The sequence below is a fragment of the Pyrgilauda ruficollis genome, unplaced genomic scaffold, assembly GCF_017590135.1.
Source record: "Pyrgilauda ruficollis isolate IOZ18807 unplaced genomic scaffold, ASM1759013v1 scaffold208, whole genome shotgun sequence".
NCBI lineage: Eukaryota > Metazoa > Chordata > Aves > Passeriformes > Passeridae > Pyrgilauda > Pyrgilauda ruficollis.
The window spans coordinates 5,550-21,166 of record NW_024520096.1 but is presented as its reverse complement, the minus strand read 5'-3'; the positions used below and the strand labels follow the sequence as shown (position 1 = coordinate 21,166).

General features: G+C 60.1%; 4 protein-coding genes across 6 annotated transcripts in view; 1 reads left to right on the top strand and 3 right to left on the bottom strand.

The window, feature by feature from the left end:
* Positions 1-444: 444 nt before the first annotated feature.
* PRPF3 (pre-mRNA processing factor 3) lies at positions 445-10,362 on the bottom strand. Of its 2 annotated transcripts, XM_041467480.1 has the most exons (16): positions 10,265-10,362; positions 8,072-8,227; positions 7,324-7,454; positions 4,778-4,924; positions 4,581-4,664; positions 4,255-4,475; positions 3,661-3,967; positions 2,880-3,046; positions 2,363-2,445; positions 2,100-2,243; positions 1,786-1,885; positions 1,571-1,684; positions 1,348-1,466; positions 989-1,072; positions 842-903; positions 445-685 (listed from the first exon to the last, which is right to left on the bottom strand). In XM_041467480.1, the coding sequence occupies exons 2-16, from the start codon at positions 8,214-8,216 to the stop codon at positions 539-541; spliced, it is 2,055 nt and encodes a 684-aa protein (XP_041323414.1). In that variant the 5' UTR covers positions 8,217-8,227; positions 10,265-10,362; the 3' UTR covers positions 445-538. The 2 variants fall into 2 exon arrangements, with proteins under 2 accessions (XP_041323414.1, XP_041323415.1); XM_041467481.1 differs by lacking the exons at positions 7,324-7,454; positions 8,072-8,227; positions 10,265-10,362 and adding an exon at positions 5,641-5,731.
* A 118-nt stretch (positions 10,363-10,480) lies between these two features.
* MRPS21 (mitochondrial ribosomal protein S21) lies at positions 10,481-11,695 on the bottom strand. Its single transcript, XM_041467404.1, has 3 exons — positions 11,603-11,695; positions 11,285-11,369; positions 10,481-10,698 (listed from the first exon to the last, which is right to left on the bottom strand). Exons 2-3 carry the CDS (start codon positions 11,365-11,367, stop codon positions 10,518-10,520), a joined length of 264 nt encoding a protein of 87 aa, XP_041323338.1. The 5' UTR covers positions 11,368-11,369; positions 11,603-11,695; the 3' UTR covers positions 10,481-10,517.
* Positions 11,696-12,210: 515 nt separating this feature from the next.
* Positions 12,211-14,070, bottom strand: CIART (circadian associated repressor of transcription). 2 transcript variants are annotated; one of them, XM_041467452.1, is made up of 5 exons: positions 13,781-14,070; positions 13,094-13,392; positions 12,817-12,892; positions 12,653-12,731; positions 12,211-12,566 (listed from the first exon to the last, which is right to left on the bottom strand). In XM_041467452.1, exons 2-5 carry the CDS (start codon positions 13,325-13,327, stop codon positions 12,302-12,304), a joined length of 654 nt encoding a protein of 217 aa, XP_041323386.1. In that variant the 5' UTR covers positions 13,328-13,392; positions 13,781-14,070; the 3' UTR covers positions 12,211-12,301. The 2 variants fall into 2 exon arrangements, with proteins under 2 accessions (XP_041323386.1, XP_041323385.1); XM_041467451.1 differs by having other exon boundaries at positions 12,212-12,566; positions 13,765-14,067.
* A 754-nt stretch (positions 14,071-14,824) lies between these two features.
* Positions 14,825-15,617, top strand: part of CA14 (carbonic anhydrase 14) — a 3,079-nt gene continuing 2,286 nt past the window's right edge. Inside the window, exons 1-2 of the mRNA XM_041467489.1 lie at positions 14,825-14,898; positions 15,026-15,049. Of these exons, the coding sequence (XP_041323423.1) occupies positions 14,847-14,898; positions 15,026-15,049 (76 nt within the window). The 5' untranslated portion in view covers positions 14,825-14,846. The remainder of the gene's footprint in view (positions 14,899-15,025; positions 15,050-15,617) is intronic.

The following is a 15,617-nucleotide window of genomic DNA, read 5'->3' as shown; positions in this document are numbered from 1 at the left end:
CCCCCCGGCCGCGCGCCTGCGCGCGCGCCCGCCCCGCCCGGCAAGATGGCGGCGCCCCCTCACAGCCGTTTGCCCCCCCCCCACCCCATCTCTTCCTGGCCGTGAGGGGGGCGGAGGGCGCGGGCACCGCGCGAGCATAAAAACGGGGTTTATGCCGTAAATCCCGGAATCGCTGAGCTTCGAAAACACTTCTGAGTCCAACCCGTGACCGATTCGCACAGAGCGCCACTTCCAGTGGCTCCTTGGACACAACCAGGGATGGGGATTCGAAGAAATTCCCCCATGTCCAATCTGAACATGGCCGGACCGCCCTCAGCACAGCTTGGAGAAGAGGGGAAGTAGCTCCTTCCCCCCTCACAGCTCCCTGTCCCTTTCCTCAACAAAGCCAAACACAGAGGCATCGTCATCCTTTACCTCCCTTTACCCAAAACCACGCTACGGCGATTTGTTTTAAAAAATATGTCTTTAATGGGGGTGCTGAGGAGAGCGACGGGAGCTGTCTGGCTCAGGGGCTGCGGGGCAGGAGCGGCTCAGGGGCTCAGTCCGTGGACTCGAGCACGGACTCGCTGAGCGCCAGGTCCCAGTAGTGCTCGGCGCTGTGCTTCTTGAAGTGCTCCCGCGCCATGTTCTCCGTGGGACACTGCTTGAACTTCATCTCGCCGAAGCTGCGATCCTTCGCCGTGCCCTGCCGGGAGACAAGGGGTGACGTGGCCACCCCAAATCCCGCCCGGCTCCAGGGGACGTGGGGAACACGGCGATACGTGGTTTTGTCAGGCTACAGCTCAAGGAAGAGTTGGATCCCACCTCAGCCCCGTGCTGGTGTGGAACCAGCACGACTCACCTCCCAAACCAGAGAGCATTTGTTTGTTTTCTTCACGGACTCCTCGTCAGACTCGTCATCATCTGGAAAAACCCCGCCAATAAAGTTCATTTAGCCCCGGAGGTGGAGCAGGACTCCCCCCTCTCACAGCAGCACAGCATTGCTCACCCTCTCCCTTTGTGTTTGACGTCTGCTCGTCCCACTTTATTCGATGCAGCATGAGACGTTTGAATTTCTTCTGTGCTTTCGGGCCTGTGGAAGAATCAAGACTCAACGTTCACAGAAAATCTCTTAACCTGCAGCTGGCAGAGGTTCCCTTCCTCATGGAATGATCCGGGTTTTCTGACTGGATTACTGCGCTCTGCGGTCACTGCTAACCCCGTTAACGATGTAATTAAAGGAGTTTCTAATTGCCTCCTCACTTCCTTGTCCTTCCCTAACCCTGTCACCAATTTCCATAGCAATTCCTGCTGGAGGCAAGCTCCGGAATGCTCTGTGGTGACCCAAGCCTGCCTAGAAGGTCTCACCTCCTTCTACCACCACCACATTGACATCTTTGTGCAGAACCACCACTCCTGTGAGGTACAGCTGCCCAGCGTTCGCTTCAATTTTGAATTTTTTTGCTGGATTGCTCAAGTTTCGGACCCTAAGGATAAGATAAAAAAAAAAAATCAAATATTTGCGGAAAACCAGAACTGAGAGGTCCCTCTGCCCCAAGCTCACCTGTGAGCTCTCTCTGAGCTCACTCACCTGTACACAGCTATGTGAACTCCCTGGGAAACATCTTCCTTGAGCTTTTTCACCTTCTTGGCTTTCCTCTGCTCCGCCGTGAGTTTCCTTGCTGCGTTTGCTTCCTCGTGAGCCCTGCGAACAAACAGCACTGAAAAGACCAGTCCTAAACAAAACACCAGCACTAAATCTACCCAAAAATGTCCCGAAATCTCACAGTACAAGGTGCCACCTACTTCTGCCTCTTGGCCATCTGTGCTCGGACGTGAGCTTCCACCTTTGTTGGGTCCTGGACAGCTTCCGTGCCCAGCACCCGCATCAGGTTGGAAATCCTCACTGCAAGGGAATGGAAGAGGTGCTGGGAGAGCTCCTGTTGGACATGGCAACAGGAGAGGCTCCCACTGGACAGCTTTTTCCCACCAGAATATTTGTACACACATAAACCCAGTGTTTTTACTGGGATTTCAGATCCGTGCGATCCCACCACGGCTGTGCTGCTGTCAGCATTCCCAACCCATCCATTCCTGCCCAGGGCCTGGCTGTCACTCACCTTTGGGCTCTGGTGGTGGCATCAGGCCCAGCCTGACCTTCTCCTGCAGCTCCTTCTGGGCTTCTCGCCGTGTCTGGCGCCGTAATTTCTTCTGCTCTTTCTTTGTTAAATACACACCCAGGGTCACCGGCGTGTCACTGTCCACTGGCAGGGAAATGAGACCATCAGGAACGTGCCCTGGAGGATCCAGGGGGACACAGGCAGTGCCACACGGAGGCGTTGGGGCTGCTGGAGCAGCCAAACCCCCCAAGCCAGGGCCATACCCGGGGGGTTGAGCTGGGCAGGGTGCTCCACCAGGTTGGTGATCCCAAAGTACTCGTCTTTCTTTGAGGTCGTGCCGCCTTTTCTAGAAAGGAGAGAGTTGGGCATCGTGGCAGAATTCCCAGCACCAATTCCTGCACAAATCCCAACCCAGAGCTCCGTGGGCTGAAGGATACCCACAGTGGTGTTAATGTACAGGTGTCTCCCTCCATTTGGGGGTTCAGAAGCAGGGCCCCACATCCATCGTGAACACAACTTGTGCAGAACACTTGTGCTTGGAAATAAAACCAAACTTCCCCAACTTTGGGCTAAAATATCCCCCCAACTCCACAGCAGCTGCTTACTACAGCCCCCAGAGAAACTTTGGGAGCAAACCCAGTGCTTGGATCTTGGAGATGAGAGGTGGAATTTGATGCTCAAGCACGAACATCTGGCCTGATTTCCCAGGTGCTTCCCAGAGCACCGTGAAGCTCCTGAATTCCTGCTGTGGCAGAACCATCAACACCTGGAAATACTCACAAATCCAGGCCATTGGGGATGATGTAGGAGTCCCACCACTCAATCTCTGGGATCTCCCCCTCTTTTAGCTCCTTCTTAGGGGTGATCAGAGCCAATTTGGTGGAAGTGTGAATCCCAGTTTTCCTGGCAGCCTGGGAGATCTCTGCCTGCAGCTTTTCTAGCTGAGCCTGAGAAGGAAAATGGAACAGAAAAGTCATTCCAAAACAGCAGAACCTCTGTGAAGAGCTGAACACAAATCACCTGCTGATTTATCTGGGTTCTCAAACAATCTGAAGCAGACTGAAAGAGAAACCACACAGCATGTGATGGCAAGGGGAAGCTCCCAAGCCTGCCAAAACTCTGCTCTTGTTCCTGAGCCTTTCAGGACCATGGAACATTCCCAAAGAAACATCTCCCTCTAGGGACTGTATCCCTGGACTTTTTCTCTCCCCTTCTCCCCAACAACTTGGAGCATTTTAACAAAATTCCTTTAAATCTACACTTCTGAGTTGATCACTCAGCCAGAAAGAGATCTGTTCTCCTGGGAACTTTCAATTTTTTGTCAAAAAAAGGAGATTTTACCCTTCCACAGGTGAAGACAGTGGTATGAAAACCCTTTACACACACAAGTGCTAACTTGGGCACACGCCATCCCAACAAAAACGGGGTTTTTAAGAAAAAAGTTTCAGGTGATTTGACTGGAAAGCTTCTGAATCAAAGCCACACTAGGTCCCTTCCCAGCCTAGCAGAGGAGAATCCCCTCCTACCCATGCTCTCATCAGCAGGACAAGACCTCTGATACCTTTGTTCTCAACCTTTGAGCAATTTTCTCAAATTTGCCTTTTTCATGGAACTTAAAGGTGCGTTTCTGCCGCTGGGCCGGGGTTATGGAGACCCGGGGGTCAAAGTAGGTGTTTGACTCCATGTCTTCTGAGGGCTTTTCCTTGAGCTGCTGCTTGAACTGCTCTCTTTTCACAGCTCTGATGTTGGCCTTCAGGGTGGGCATGCGGTGGGTCAGCTCGATCTCCTTCCCGCTGGCATCCACCGTCCGGCCCTGCTCATCCAGGATCAGAGGTGTTGGCTTGGTCTGATCCTTCAGCTCCACTTTCCTGGGGGGCCGGACAAGATATGTTGCATTCAAATGTGAATACAGCACTAAATCAAAAGGAATTTCAGATTATTTCCATGGTTTCTATATTTTAACAGCTCATCTGTGCTGCCAGAAGGGACTTCAACCTTATGTGCACAATTAGGGAATCTCAGCCAAGGAAGGAGGAATCTCCATTTAATTTTTAATATAAAATTGGTTCCTTCAGCAGCAGTTAAAGCCATTACTGGTGAACAGCAGCACTTTGCCCAGCCCCTGCCTGGCACTGGGGTTCACCCCGGTACTCACGGCGGCGCGATGCCCATGGCGTGCAGGTTGGCCAACCCCACCATGTTGGCATTGCCAATGAGCCCTGGTTTCAGGGCCAGCTGAGCCTGGATCCGGGCCTGCAGCTCTGCAGCCTTCCTGGCCTTCTCGATGGCATCGTTCATGAAGGTGGCTGCCTGCGAGGGCTGGATCGTGTTGCCGATGGGGAGCCGCTCCGATTGGGACGAAGAAGAAATTTTGGGCTGTTGACAGAGAAGGAAGTTTTGTTCCATGCCCATTCCAGCAGACCCAGGCCAACATATCACAGCTGAACCAGGGGCAAGGGATGTGTGGGATTTGCCTGTTACCTGTGGTGTTGGAGGGCTGATGAAACTCAGCTGCTTTTTCCTCTCTTCAATCTGTCGGGTGGCTGCCTCCATCATTTGTTTGATCTGTGGGAAAGCAGACAGTGAGTTTTCCTTTCCCATTGGGATATGACTGCTCTGTTTGGGGTACAAGTTAGGATAAACCCTACACCCTGTGGGGGCATGGCCCAGCTACTGACCTGGAGCTTAGTCAGCATCCCTGGGCTCTCAGATGGTGGGCCTGGAATGACTTCAGGCTCATCCTCAACCTCCTCAAACCGTGGGATGCGCCGTTTCTTGACACCAGAGGACTCCTTGGACACCTCAGAGTCATCACCAAACACATCCTAATGTAAGGAAACAGCAGAAAGCTGTGGTTAGAACAGAGTGTTCTCTCTCGGACTAGGATTTGAGACGAAAAACCACCAGCATGTCTCAGCTCCGGCTCCGTAACGCAGAATTCCGGGGTGGCACGTGCAGGCTGAGCCCACGACCAGCCTGGGCCCTGCTCCCCCACCAGAGAAACACCAATGAAGTCCATGCAAGAGGAGACATCACAGGGATGAGCCTGCCTAACAGCACCACTGCTCCCTTGGCTGCTCAGAGGGGGGACTGGCACTAAGATGTAAGGTGTCAGCGACATGGAAAGATAGAAAAAACCTGCCCAGAGCTGATCTGACTGGGATAAAAACATTTCCACATCTTCCACCAACTTGAGAGGGTTTGGTGAAGGAATCAGTGCTGTCCTACCAAGCAGTCCTCCCAAAAGGGAGGATGTGGCCCTGGACCCAGGGAGTGTTGGGACACCTGCAGCATTCCCTCACACTCCAGAGAAGCACAGCTCAGAGAGCACATGGAGCAATGGCCCTGCTGATGGGCTTTCAGCAGCCTCAGGTCACCAAACAAAAGGCACATTTTCCACAGAGCTCTGCTCAGGCCCAGCCCAGCAGCTGTGGATTCCATCATCAGTGCCTGGTTTGTGTGTGGAAACCTGGATGTGTCCGTGCCGTGGGTTACTGTAGTGTGTGTGTCAAGGTGTTATTTGAAAAGAAAATATACACACCGGTTGGGAGCGTTAGTTGCAATCCCTTCTTCACTACAACGGTTCATATCCTACAAGGACACTTCCTCAGCCACACAGGTACTTCTTGGAAAACCTACAAGTTCAAGAGAAAGGACTTGCCCATAGTATAAAGTGTGGAAACTTTACGTTCAGTTCCTGACCTTCCCAAGCCATGACCTACCCCAGAGTGAACCGAGGAGCGGCAAGCGGCCCTGGGAACCATCACTGCCCGACGCTCTGGGGTCTACAGGTGCCAGGAGAAATCCCTCTCCACAGCCTGTGCTGGGGCAGGGTCAGTCAGTCTGCAAGTCTTGCCATGGCCTGACCACCTCAGAGATGTCTGTGTTCCTGCAGGGTCCAGACAGACCCAGAGCAAGATGGACGAGTTCCAAGAAATGGGATTCCAGAGAAGAGCGAGGATTTGGCAGGAGGAACACCTCTCTCCATGCCAGGAGCCAAGAGAAGGAGGATCAGTTTCTGCTGTTGCTGCCTAACCCAACTTCTGGCTCAGCCAGGAACACCAGCAGTGCTCAGGCCAGACACCCCTGTGGCTTCACTGGGGAAGGGTCCCGTGCTGCAGCCCCAGCCCTGCTGCTGCTGCCATCACCTGATCTCTCTGCCAGTGAGAGATCCCTGCTGCCATCACAAATCCCTCTGTCAGTGAGAGATCCCTGCTGCCATCACCAGATCCCTCTGCCAACACCTGCTCTCCCCAGCAGGCTGTCACCACACTCCTGCCATCATCAAGTGGTGGCACTGCCAATGTCCCCACGTCTGCCATGCCCAGGGGAGCACTTGGACCTCCAGCCCCACTCAACCCTCACATTCCCACAGCCCCAGGGACCAGCTCAGCACACACTGCCATGGAGGGAAGAAAAGAAGTTCCTAGAGGAAAATGAGGAGTGGAGGAAGCTTGTCCCAGCACTCCCAAAGAGATCCAGATCCTGAACAGGACCGCTCTGGCTCACCGAGGTTCAGTGCTGACTACAAGTGTTGGGGAAACCCAGACTGCCATAAAATAGGAACCTCAGAAGAGTGAAAGGAACATCACTGTGAGTAGGAGCAGCATGGAGAGGGCCTGTCAGACTTGGCAGAGTGATGGCAAAATGGAATTCTACAGGATGGTGAGAAAAGTCCTTAAGAGAAGACAGGAAGTGAAAACAGCTCGGGATGCACAAGCCTTCCAGCATCCCAGGCAAGGGAGAAACACCAGAGCAATGGAGTCCCAGCTGGAATCAGTCCTGTGCTGGGACAGGAGTTGCCAAAAACCACCTACTGTTGATTCTGGGTGGGAGAAAGGGGATGAAAACCCACCAGATCATCCACCACAGAGCCCCAGGTGCTGCGTCAGAGCACAGGGAGCGATGGGACGTCACTGGGAGCAGCTCTCCCAGGCTCCAAATAAAGATACAAGCACAAGGAGGAGAAGGGAGATGGATCCCCATGGATTCATCCAGCAGCCTAAGAGAAAGCCAAAGCCAGGCTTCCACCTTGGCTTTGGGAAAGAGAACCACAAGGTAAAGGCTCCCACACTTCATCATGGAGAGGAGTCGTTTCTCTTGAACGTTCTGAGCTGTACCTCTCTGGAAGAGGAGAGTGTGCCAGAGCACCAGTGCTGCCTCCAGGCCACCCAACCATAGGAAAAAGCCAATCAATAATCAATAATTAATAATCAATAATCACCTTGAGCTCCCGCTTCCGGTTCCGGTCGCTGTTGGATTTGGAGTGCCGGGAGCTTCGTCCTTCCTCCACTGCCTCAAAGAGCTTGTCTACAAATCTCAGGGTGGAGTCATCCAGGAAGGGTTTAAGGTGGTCTGCAAAAGAGGAAAATCCCATCAGTGCAGAATTCTGAGCTCGAGGCGAGCAAGAGGATGGAGAATCCAGAGATTCCTTGGAAGATGGAAACCACTTAAATTTAAGTGGGATTCAAGTCTACAAACACAGGGAGGCCTGGAAGCCTCTGGGATCTGTGGATCATCTTGTCAGGAGCTTTAAACTAAAGGATTAAGGGAGAAGCAAAGCAGGGCTGTAATGGGCAAAAAAAGCACAGTACAAAAATTACCTTTTACAGTTCCTTGAATAAGGAATTAATTTTTATTTATGAGACTTTTTAACACACCCCAAGGCCTCCAGCTGAGTCTGCTCTGACAGATTCCCCCTCCTCACCTCAGGGAGGCTGACAGAACCCCCCTGTGCCCCTGTCCCTCCACCCTGGCCAGGTCTGGGGCTGTTTTCCATTACCATTTCCAGTTCCTTGGATGAGGAATTAACTTTTACTTGTGTTTTTTAACCCATCCCAATCCCTGAGCTGAGTCTGCTCTGACAGATTCCCCCTCCTCACCTCAGGGAGGCTGACAGAACCCCCCTGTGCCCCTGCCCCTCCACCCTGGCAAGGTCTGGAGCTGTTTTCCAAGCCCAGCTCTGGACATACCAGCTGCTTTTTTCTTGTCCATGCCCTTGCCCACGCAGTTGAGTGCTGCAGTGACCACGGTGGGCTCGGAGAAGCCCAGCACACGCTTCACCGTCTTCTCGATCCATGGCTTCAGCTCGTCCAGCTCGCGCTTGGACAGCGACATCTCTGCTCCTGCTGCAAGGAGAAACAGCAAACAGGGCCCTGGCTGTCATCTCCTGACACAAATGGATCTCTTCGAGATGAGTTTTTGGAGAAACGTGTCGCATTTGAGGTAGCCCTGCTGCTGTAGGTGGTGTAAAATCACCAGGGTGGTTTCTGTGGTGGTGTTGGGAACTGAAAAGTTTTAATAAAAGGGAAAATAACAAAGCTCTTTATAGAAAAAAACTCCAGCTAGGGGCAAGAGGCTCTTAGTAAAACACCCCACAAAAGCAATTAGTTGCTTCTTTTTCTAGTGAATTGCTCAGACAAGACCTTTTGGCAATTAGTTCCTTTGTTCTCTTATTTTTCTCATTAATTGCCTAGACAAGACCTTTTGCCTTCTGTCCTTAAGTTTGAGGTGAAGTCCTTAAAGTCTTATGAACTGTCCTTTTACCTAACAGGAAAAAAAAGAAACTTTGGGGCTTTTTTCCCTTTTTTTAGGAGATAAAGGATAATTCAGTCACTTCATCAATTGTGGGGGGCCCATTCCTACAATCAGCTCCATGGGTGGGAGAAGCCCTGGGGGTCCTGGAGGGTCAGTTATCCATCCTGGGAATGGGAATGGGGTCAGTTATCCTTCCTGGAATAGGGAATGGGGTCCTGGGGGGTCAGTTATCCGTCCTGGGAATGGGGTCAGTTATCCTTCCTGGAATAGGGAATGGGGTCCTGGGGGGTCAGTTATCCGTCCTGGGAATGGGGTCAGTTATCCTTCCTGGAATAGGGAATGGGGTCCTGGGGGGTCAGTTATCCGTCCTGGGAATGGGGTCAGTTATCCTTCCTGAGATAGGGAATGGGGTCCTGGGGTCAGTTTTCCTTCCTGGGAATGGGGTCAGTTATCCTTCCTGGAACAGGGAATGGGGTCCTGGGGGGTCAGTTATCCATCCTGGAGCTGGGAATGGGGTCAGTTATCCTTCCTGAGATAGGGAATGGGGTCCTGGGGGGTCAGTTATCCATCCTGGGAATGGGGTCAGTTATCCTTCCTGGAATAGGGAATGGGGTCCTGGGGTCAGTTTTCCCTCCTGGAGCTGGGAATGGGGTCAGTTATCCTTCCTGAGATAGGGAATGGGGTCCTGGGGTCAGTTTTCCTTCCTGGGAATGGGGTCAGTTATCCATCCTGGAACAGGGAATGGGGTCCTGGGGTCAGTTTTCCCTCCTGGAGCTGAGAATGGGGTCAGTTATCCCTCCTGGGAATGGGGTCCTGGGGTCAGCCCTAACACACAGCCCCTGATTTCAGGTCCATGAGCAGTTCCAGGAGGTGACTGCTGCTTCCTGCAGGGCCTGGGCTCCCTGCAGAGCCTGGAAACCTCTGCAGGTTCTGCTTTTCCTGGCAGCTTCCTTAGAGACAGGTTCAAATAGAGCCCAAACCCGGATCCTGGCGTTTCCCCCACGAGTTCTGAGCCTGCAGAGCCTAAGGACAAGCAGAACTAACAAATCACAGCCCGGACACATCAATAGCTCTGAGAACGTCCGTAATAAATAATAATAAACCACAAAACTCCTGCAATTAGAGCCGGTTCAGCCTCCACACGAGCACATCTCCAGCAAGAGCTGCCGGGGAAGCAGCAGCTTCACTTCACGGCGGATCCGGTGTCACACCGCGAACAGAGCACAGCCACCGTGGGGAGCAGCTCCAGCACCCGCAGCGCCGGGGAAACACAACCCCCGAGACCCACATCAGCATCAATGAACGCGGCCGAGCACCGCCCGACCGCGCCGGGGTTCCGCCGCCTGCCTCGGCCTCGGACGGACGGACGGACGGACGGACGGAGCTCCCGCCGAGCCCGCTGCCGCGCACCCCAGCGGCCCCGCAGGGCCCGGCCTGCCCCGCTGCCGCCGAGCTCCGCCCGGGGCCCGGCCCGGCCCGGCCCCCTCAGCGCGGCGCGCCGGGCGAGCGGCTCCGCGCGGGCCGGGCCCGGCGCCACCTCCGCCAGCGCCTCCCTCCCTCCTTCTCGGCAGCCCGCCCGCTTATCCCCGTTCCCTCCACGCCCTCCGAGGCCACCCAGTTTTCCTCACCGGCGCCGTTCCCTCACGCCGGTCCCGGTCCCGGCCCGGCGGCCCCTGACGGTGACGGCGCGTCGGGGCGGAAGCGGAAACGGGCGCGCGGCGCGTGCGCGGCGGGGACGCCGGGAAGGGAGGGGCCCCGGAGGGCGCGCGCGCTCAGCCCCGCCCACCGACCACGCCCCCCTCTCTCCCCTCACGCCGTCATTAACCAAACTCAATTAACGGAGATCAGAGCCAGAGGGTTTTTATTGCGGCCGGTTCCCCCTCAGCAGCCCGGCCACGGGTCCTGCCGAGCGCTCCTTGTCAGGAAGGCGATCCTGCGCGCCATCTCGGCGCAGTACACCCGCCGGCACGCCTCGAACGCCCGCCGCCGCCGCGCCCGGCTCGGCTTCTCGTAGTACCGGGAGCGCCGCACCGCATCGGCCACGCCGTCCTGCGCCAGGATCCTGCGGGGGGGGACGGAGAGAGCGCTGACAGCGGCAGGGAACGGGCGAGGAGCGAGGAACAGCCAGCCCTGGCACGGCTCGGTCCCCGGTGCGGGCCCTCGGCTCGGTCCCCGGTGCGGGCCCTCGGCTCGGTCCCCGGCCGGGCCCTCGGCTCGGTCCCGGTGCGGGCTCTCGGCTCGGTCCCGGTGCGGGCCCTCGGCTCGGTTCCCGGTGCGGGCTCTCGGTTCGGTCCCCGGTGCGGGCTCTCGGCTCGGTTCCCGGCCGGGCCCTCGGCTCGTTCTCCTCGCCGTCCACCCACGAGGAGAGCGAGGAGGGGAAGGAAGGCGCCGAGCTCCGTTTAAGGTGGGATTTAGGACGGTGTGTGAGCACAGAGCTCGGCGATGGCACCGCCTCCTCCTGCGCTTCCCGAGGAATTTTCCTTTCTTTCACTCTGCTCGCAGCCGAGCCGAGCACACTTGGAGCTCATGAGAAAAGCCCGGCACGACCCTCCCGTCACCTTCTGCTCCAGAAATTCTGCTTCTGAACGCAGTGCGTGAAGGAATCGGGGGTCTCCGGGGTGAGACCCCGCGGTTCCCCCGGTGCTCACCTGTTCAGGACGCCGTACGCCGCCTCCACGTTCCCGTTCTGCACCATCACCGTGCGGCCCACGAAGCGCAGGTGGTTCGCCATGGCTGCGGGACGGGGCGGCTGGCACCGGGCGACCCGGGGCTCGGGGGAACCAGTCCCTCCTCGCCGGGACCCCGGTATAGAGAGGGGCCGGTGCTCCCCGCCCCGCTCCCGGTGACACGGAGAGCCCGAAGGGAACACGGCAGGGACCCCCCAGCCCACGAACGGCCTCCCCCGCCCCCGGCTGGCAGCTCCCGGTAGGATCCCGGTCCCTCTCCCGCTCCTCTCCCCGACTGACCCCGGTGAAGCCGCAGCCGCTCCGCGCCCGCACCGGAGGTGGCTGACGGCGGAACTTCCGTTGGGAGGGATTTCCGGTACTACCGGGATTTCCGGGACCGGAGGCACCGCGGGCACTCGGGATCCCGCAGCGGAGGGGACACCGAGGGCGGCTCTGAGCCCCCCGGGGGACAGGAACGCTCCCCCTCCCGCCCCACCGAGGCACACACGACACGACACCGGCTGGCCCCGGCCGCTCCCGCGGCGTTTATTGCTTCCAGCAGGGCCGGCTCCGGGCCCTCCCCACTCGGGGGGTCCGCACCCACCGTTCTGGGGGGGCCACGCTCCCCCTCGAGCCGCCGGGGGAAGGCACAAGCCCGGGAGGGCCCAGCCCCGGGCTCCGCTCCGGCCAAGGCACGCGGCCGCCCCGGGCTTGGGGCTTCTGGGGGGGGGGAGTTCGGGACCCCCCCGGTCAGTCCCGCCCGCCCGCGGGTCTCACTGACCACCGGTAAAAAAACCCCGGGCTCCGCTCCGGCCAAGGCACGCGGCCGCCCCGGGCTTGGGGCTTCTGGGGGGGGGGAGTTCGGGGCCCCCCCGGTCAGTCCCCCCCCCCCGCGGGTCTCACTGCCCCCCGGTAAAAAAAAAAAAAAAAAATTAAAAAAAAAAAAGGCAAAACCGAGAAATGCAGATGAGATTTCCCCCCCCCGAGCCGGGGGGGGCGTCACACGTCCGGCGCCGGGGGGGACTCGGGGGGCCCGGCCTGGCACTGCGGGGACCCCCGCTGCTGTAATGTCCCCGCGGGGCTGGCCAGGGGGAGATCCCCGGGCAGGCGGCGGCACCGGGGAGCCCCGGGGGGACCGGCGGGGGGGCGGCGGCGCGGGGGAGCCGCGGGGGGAGCCGGCTCCAGCGTGGGTTTGGGGGCGACGTGGGGGAACCAGAGGCGCAGCATGGCCTCCACCTGCAGCAGCGTCCCCAGGTAGCGAGCACTGCGGGGAGAGAGAGCTCCTGTCACCGTCTGCGGAGCGGGGACACCCCCGTGCCCGCCCCCCCCGGGGTCGCTGGGGACACTCACCCCATTTCTGGCTTCTGCAGGACCCCAATGATCCGCTGGAGCCGGTCCATGGCCACGCTCTGCTGGAAGCTGCTCAGCCCTGGGGAGGCCCGAAATTGGGTGAATTCTCCCCAAAGGCAAAGAGATGCTTGGGGGAGGGGGCAGAAGGTGTGGGGGGCACCCACCTCTGTCGTAGCGGCCGCGGCGCAGCCCCTCCAGCAGCTCCGCCAGCGGCCGGATGAAGCCCCGGAGCTCCCGGCACTGCCAAGGGGAGGAGGAGGTGACTGAGCTGCAGCCACACTGGGGAGGGGGTCTCGAGCACCCCCTCCAAACCCCACTGACCTCCCTCTCATCCCCACCCACCCATTTCAGGTGGGGAAACTGAGGCACGCCCAGCTTTTTTTTAGTACACCAAGCCCTCCCCCACCTCCTCCTTGGGTGGGTTTTGTGCCAAAAGCTCACCTTTTGGGCAAAGAGGCGATCTCCATCGCTGGGAGGGGCATCGCCCCCCTCCCCTTTCCGCGGGCGTTTCCCCCCGCGGGGTGCCGGTGGCGATTCGGGGGGTGCCCGCTCCAGCCCCCCCGGGCGCTTGCGGCTGCGCTCGGCTTTGGGGGGGCTCCGGGGGGAGCTGCCGGCCTCGGCCTCGCTGTCAGAGGCAGGGGAGCCGCAGGAGCAGGCGCGGGCGGGGGGCTCCATGGTGGCCCCCCCAGGGGAGCCTCTGGCTGCGTTCAGCTCCAGCAGGGTCACCCAGCCGAGGCTGCCTGGGGGAGGGAGAGAGGGAGAGAAACACCGGGGGAAATCGGACAAAAATGGAAGACAAGGAACTGCTCTGTTCTCCCGCGGGGGTGTCAGCCCCGCACCCCCAGTGCTGCCTCACAGGGGGGAGCAGATTTGGGATCTCCTGAGACAGGGAGAGGGTGCGGGGACCCACCTGGCAGTGGGACCCTTCACCCAGGACCACCCCTGGTGCCAGAAGACCCCCGAGCCCCAGGACACCCCCAGCCCCAGGACACGCCCCTCTCCCCCCAATACAAGGACACCCAGGACCCCCCAGCAGCTCCCCCCCTCCATCACTGCCGCCGTGCTGGGACCCCCAGGGCCTCCCCCCCAGCCCCGGTCCCCCCGCATCCCACCTGCACGCGGCTGCACCTGCGCTGCTGCCGGTGTCGCTGTCCCGGTGTCGCTGTTCCCGTCCCTGACCCAGTGCCGGTATCACCGCTCCAGTATCGCTGTCCCGGTATCAGTGTCCCGGTATCGCTGTCCCCGATTCCCGTGCCGGTGTCCCTGTCCCTGAGCAGGCGCCGCTGTGGCCGTGCCGGTGTCCCGGTGCCGCTGTTCCGGTGTCCCGGTCTCCGTGTCCCCGCTCCCGGTGCCGGTCCCGCCCCGCCCGCGGCGGCCCCACGCGGACACGTGCGCGGCCGCACGTGCCTCGGGCCGGGCCCCGCCCCGCTCCGCTCCCATTGGCCGCTGCGCGCCGGTAGACCCCGCCCCTTCTCTCCCGTTGGCTTGTTGCCGCCGCCCGGCGCTGATTGGCCGGAGGGCGGGGTTCTGGCCACGCCCCGCTGTGTGGCGATTCGGGGCACGCGGCGCCGGGCACCGCCCCCGCGCGCTCAGCCAATGGGCGACGATCCTGGCGGCGCGGCTCGGCCAATGGGCGTGGTGGCCCCGCCTCCCGGTGTTACATAACCGGGGCGGGGCGGCGCGTGGGCCCCCACGTGGGGGCGGGGGCCCCGTGTGACGTCACGCTGGCGCGCGGGGGAACGCCCGCGGGGCGGGGCTTCCCGGAGAGGGGCGGGGCCGGGGAGCGCGTGCAGGGCCGGCCCGGGGCTCCCCCGAGCGCCCCCAAACCCCCCCTCAATGTTCCCCCAAAATCCCTCCCATGGCCGGAGCCCCCAGCCCCGCTCTCCCCCCCGGAGGCTCAGGGTTGACCCCAAGACCCCTCCCCACGACCCTCCACAAGGCTCAGGGGCCCCCCTCAGGCTCCCCAAAACCTCAGAGACCCCCAGAGCCACATAAACCCCTCAGCCCGCAAACCCCAGTCCTACAAACCCCCCACCCCACAATCCAGCGCTCGCAGCCCCCTCCCCACCCTCCCCTCACCCCGACACCCCGGGCATGGCCCCTCCAGCCCTCCCCGTCCCCCCGGGGGGGCCGGTCCCCCTGGGTGGGTATTTAGGGCCGGGCCGGTGGCACCCGGCCCCCCTCGCCCCCCGCCATGCTGAGTGTGCTGCTGCTCCTGGGGGGCCTGGCCCCCGCCCTGCCCGCTGGTGAGTCCCCCCGGGGTGCCCCCGGCAGATCCCGCTCTGGGCTGCACCCCCTGACCCCCTCAGGTGCCCCCATGTGGGGCCAGGGGGCTCAGCCGAGCCCCCACCCCAACGCCTCTGCTCTCCCCAGCAGGTCCCCACTGGACGTACGAGGGTGAGTGGGGCCCCACGCAGGGACCCCCCATTTATCCCCACCCCCCAAACCTCCCCCCACACCCCGGAGCTGAGGGGGTCTCCCCAGAAGGCGGGGAGGTGGGTGGGTGACAGACCCCCCTAACCTGCGTCCCCCCAAATGGGAAGGAGATGGGCAGAGCACAGCCCCCCCTGGGTCCCCCCAAACGTGTCCCCAGACATCTGGGTCCCCCAAAATGGGCACCCACCTTAAGACAGGCGGGGGTGAGTGGGTGCAGCCCCCCATTTCCCCTCCCGGCCCCCCTTGCCCCCCTCGCTCCAATGGTCCCTTTGTGCTCCTTTACATAAGGCTCCTGCTGCCAAATCCAATTAGGATCCGGCCTTGGCCAAATCCCGCTAAGCCCCATCCCGCCGGGCCCAGGGGACCCATGGGTGCCCCCCCCGGGCCCCGCGGGCTCGGCTTTGTCCCCGCTCTCCCGCCTGGAAAAAATGTCCCCAGCAGATTAACGAGGCCCTTGGGAATGTCACCCGTGTCCCGCTTTGGGGGGGGGGGGGGGGCCCGGGGGGGGCCCGCCCGGGGGCTCCCCAAG

Bases quoted from the DNA above. Each gene is read 5' to 3' on its own strand.
- PRPF3 (XM_041467480.1), bottom strand. From the start codon at position 8,216: ATGTCGCTGTCCAAGCGCGAGCTGGACGAGCTGAAGCCATGGATCGAG. The intron at 4,925-7,323 runs GTGATTATTGAT...TCCTTACATTAG, and splicing joins ACCGGAAGCGGGAGCTCAAG to GATGTGTTTGGTGATGACTC. The intron at 1,685-1,785 runs GTAGGTGGCACC...GTTTGTTCGCAG, and splicing joins CAGATGGCCAAGAGGCAGAA to GGCTCACGAGGAAGCAAACG.
- MRPS21 (XM_041467404.1), bottom strand. From the start codon at position 11,367: ATGGCGAACCACCTGCGCTTCGTGGGCCGCACGGTGATGGTGCAGAAC. The intron at 10,699-11,284 runs GTGAGCACCGGG...CCCCCCCCGCAG, and splicing joins GCGTACGGCGTCCTGAACAG to GATCCTGGCGCAGGACGGCG.
- CIART (XM_041467452.1), bottom strand. From the start codon at position 13,327: ATGGAGCCCCCCGCCCGCGCCTGCTCCTGCGGCTCCCCTGCCTCTGAC. The intron at 12,893-13,093 runs GTGAGCTTTTGG...TCCCCTTGGCAG, and splicing joins ATCGCCTCTTTGCCCAAAAG to TGCCGGGAGCTCCGGGGCTT. The intron at 12,732-12,816 runs GTGGGTGCCCCC...GGGCCTCCCCAG, and splicing joins CCGCGGCCGCTACGACAGAG to GGCTGAGCAGCTTCCAGCAG.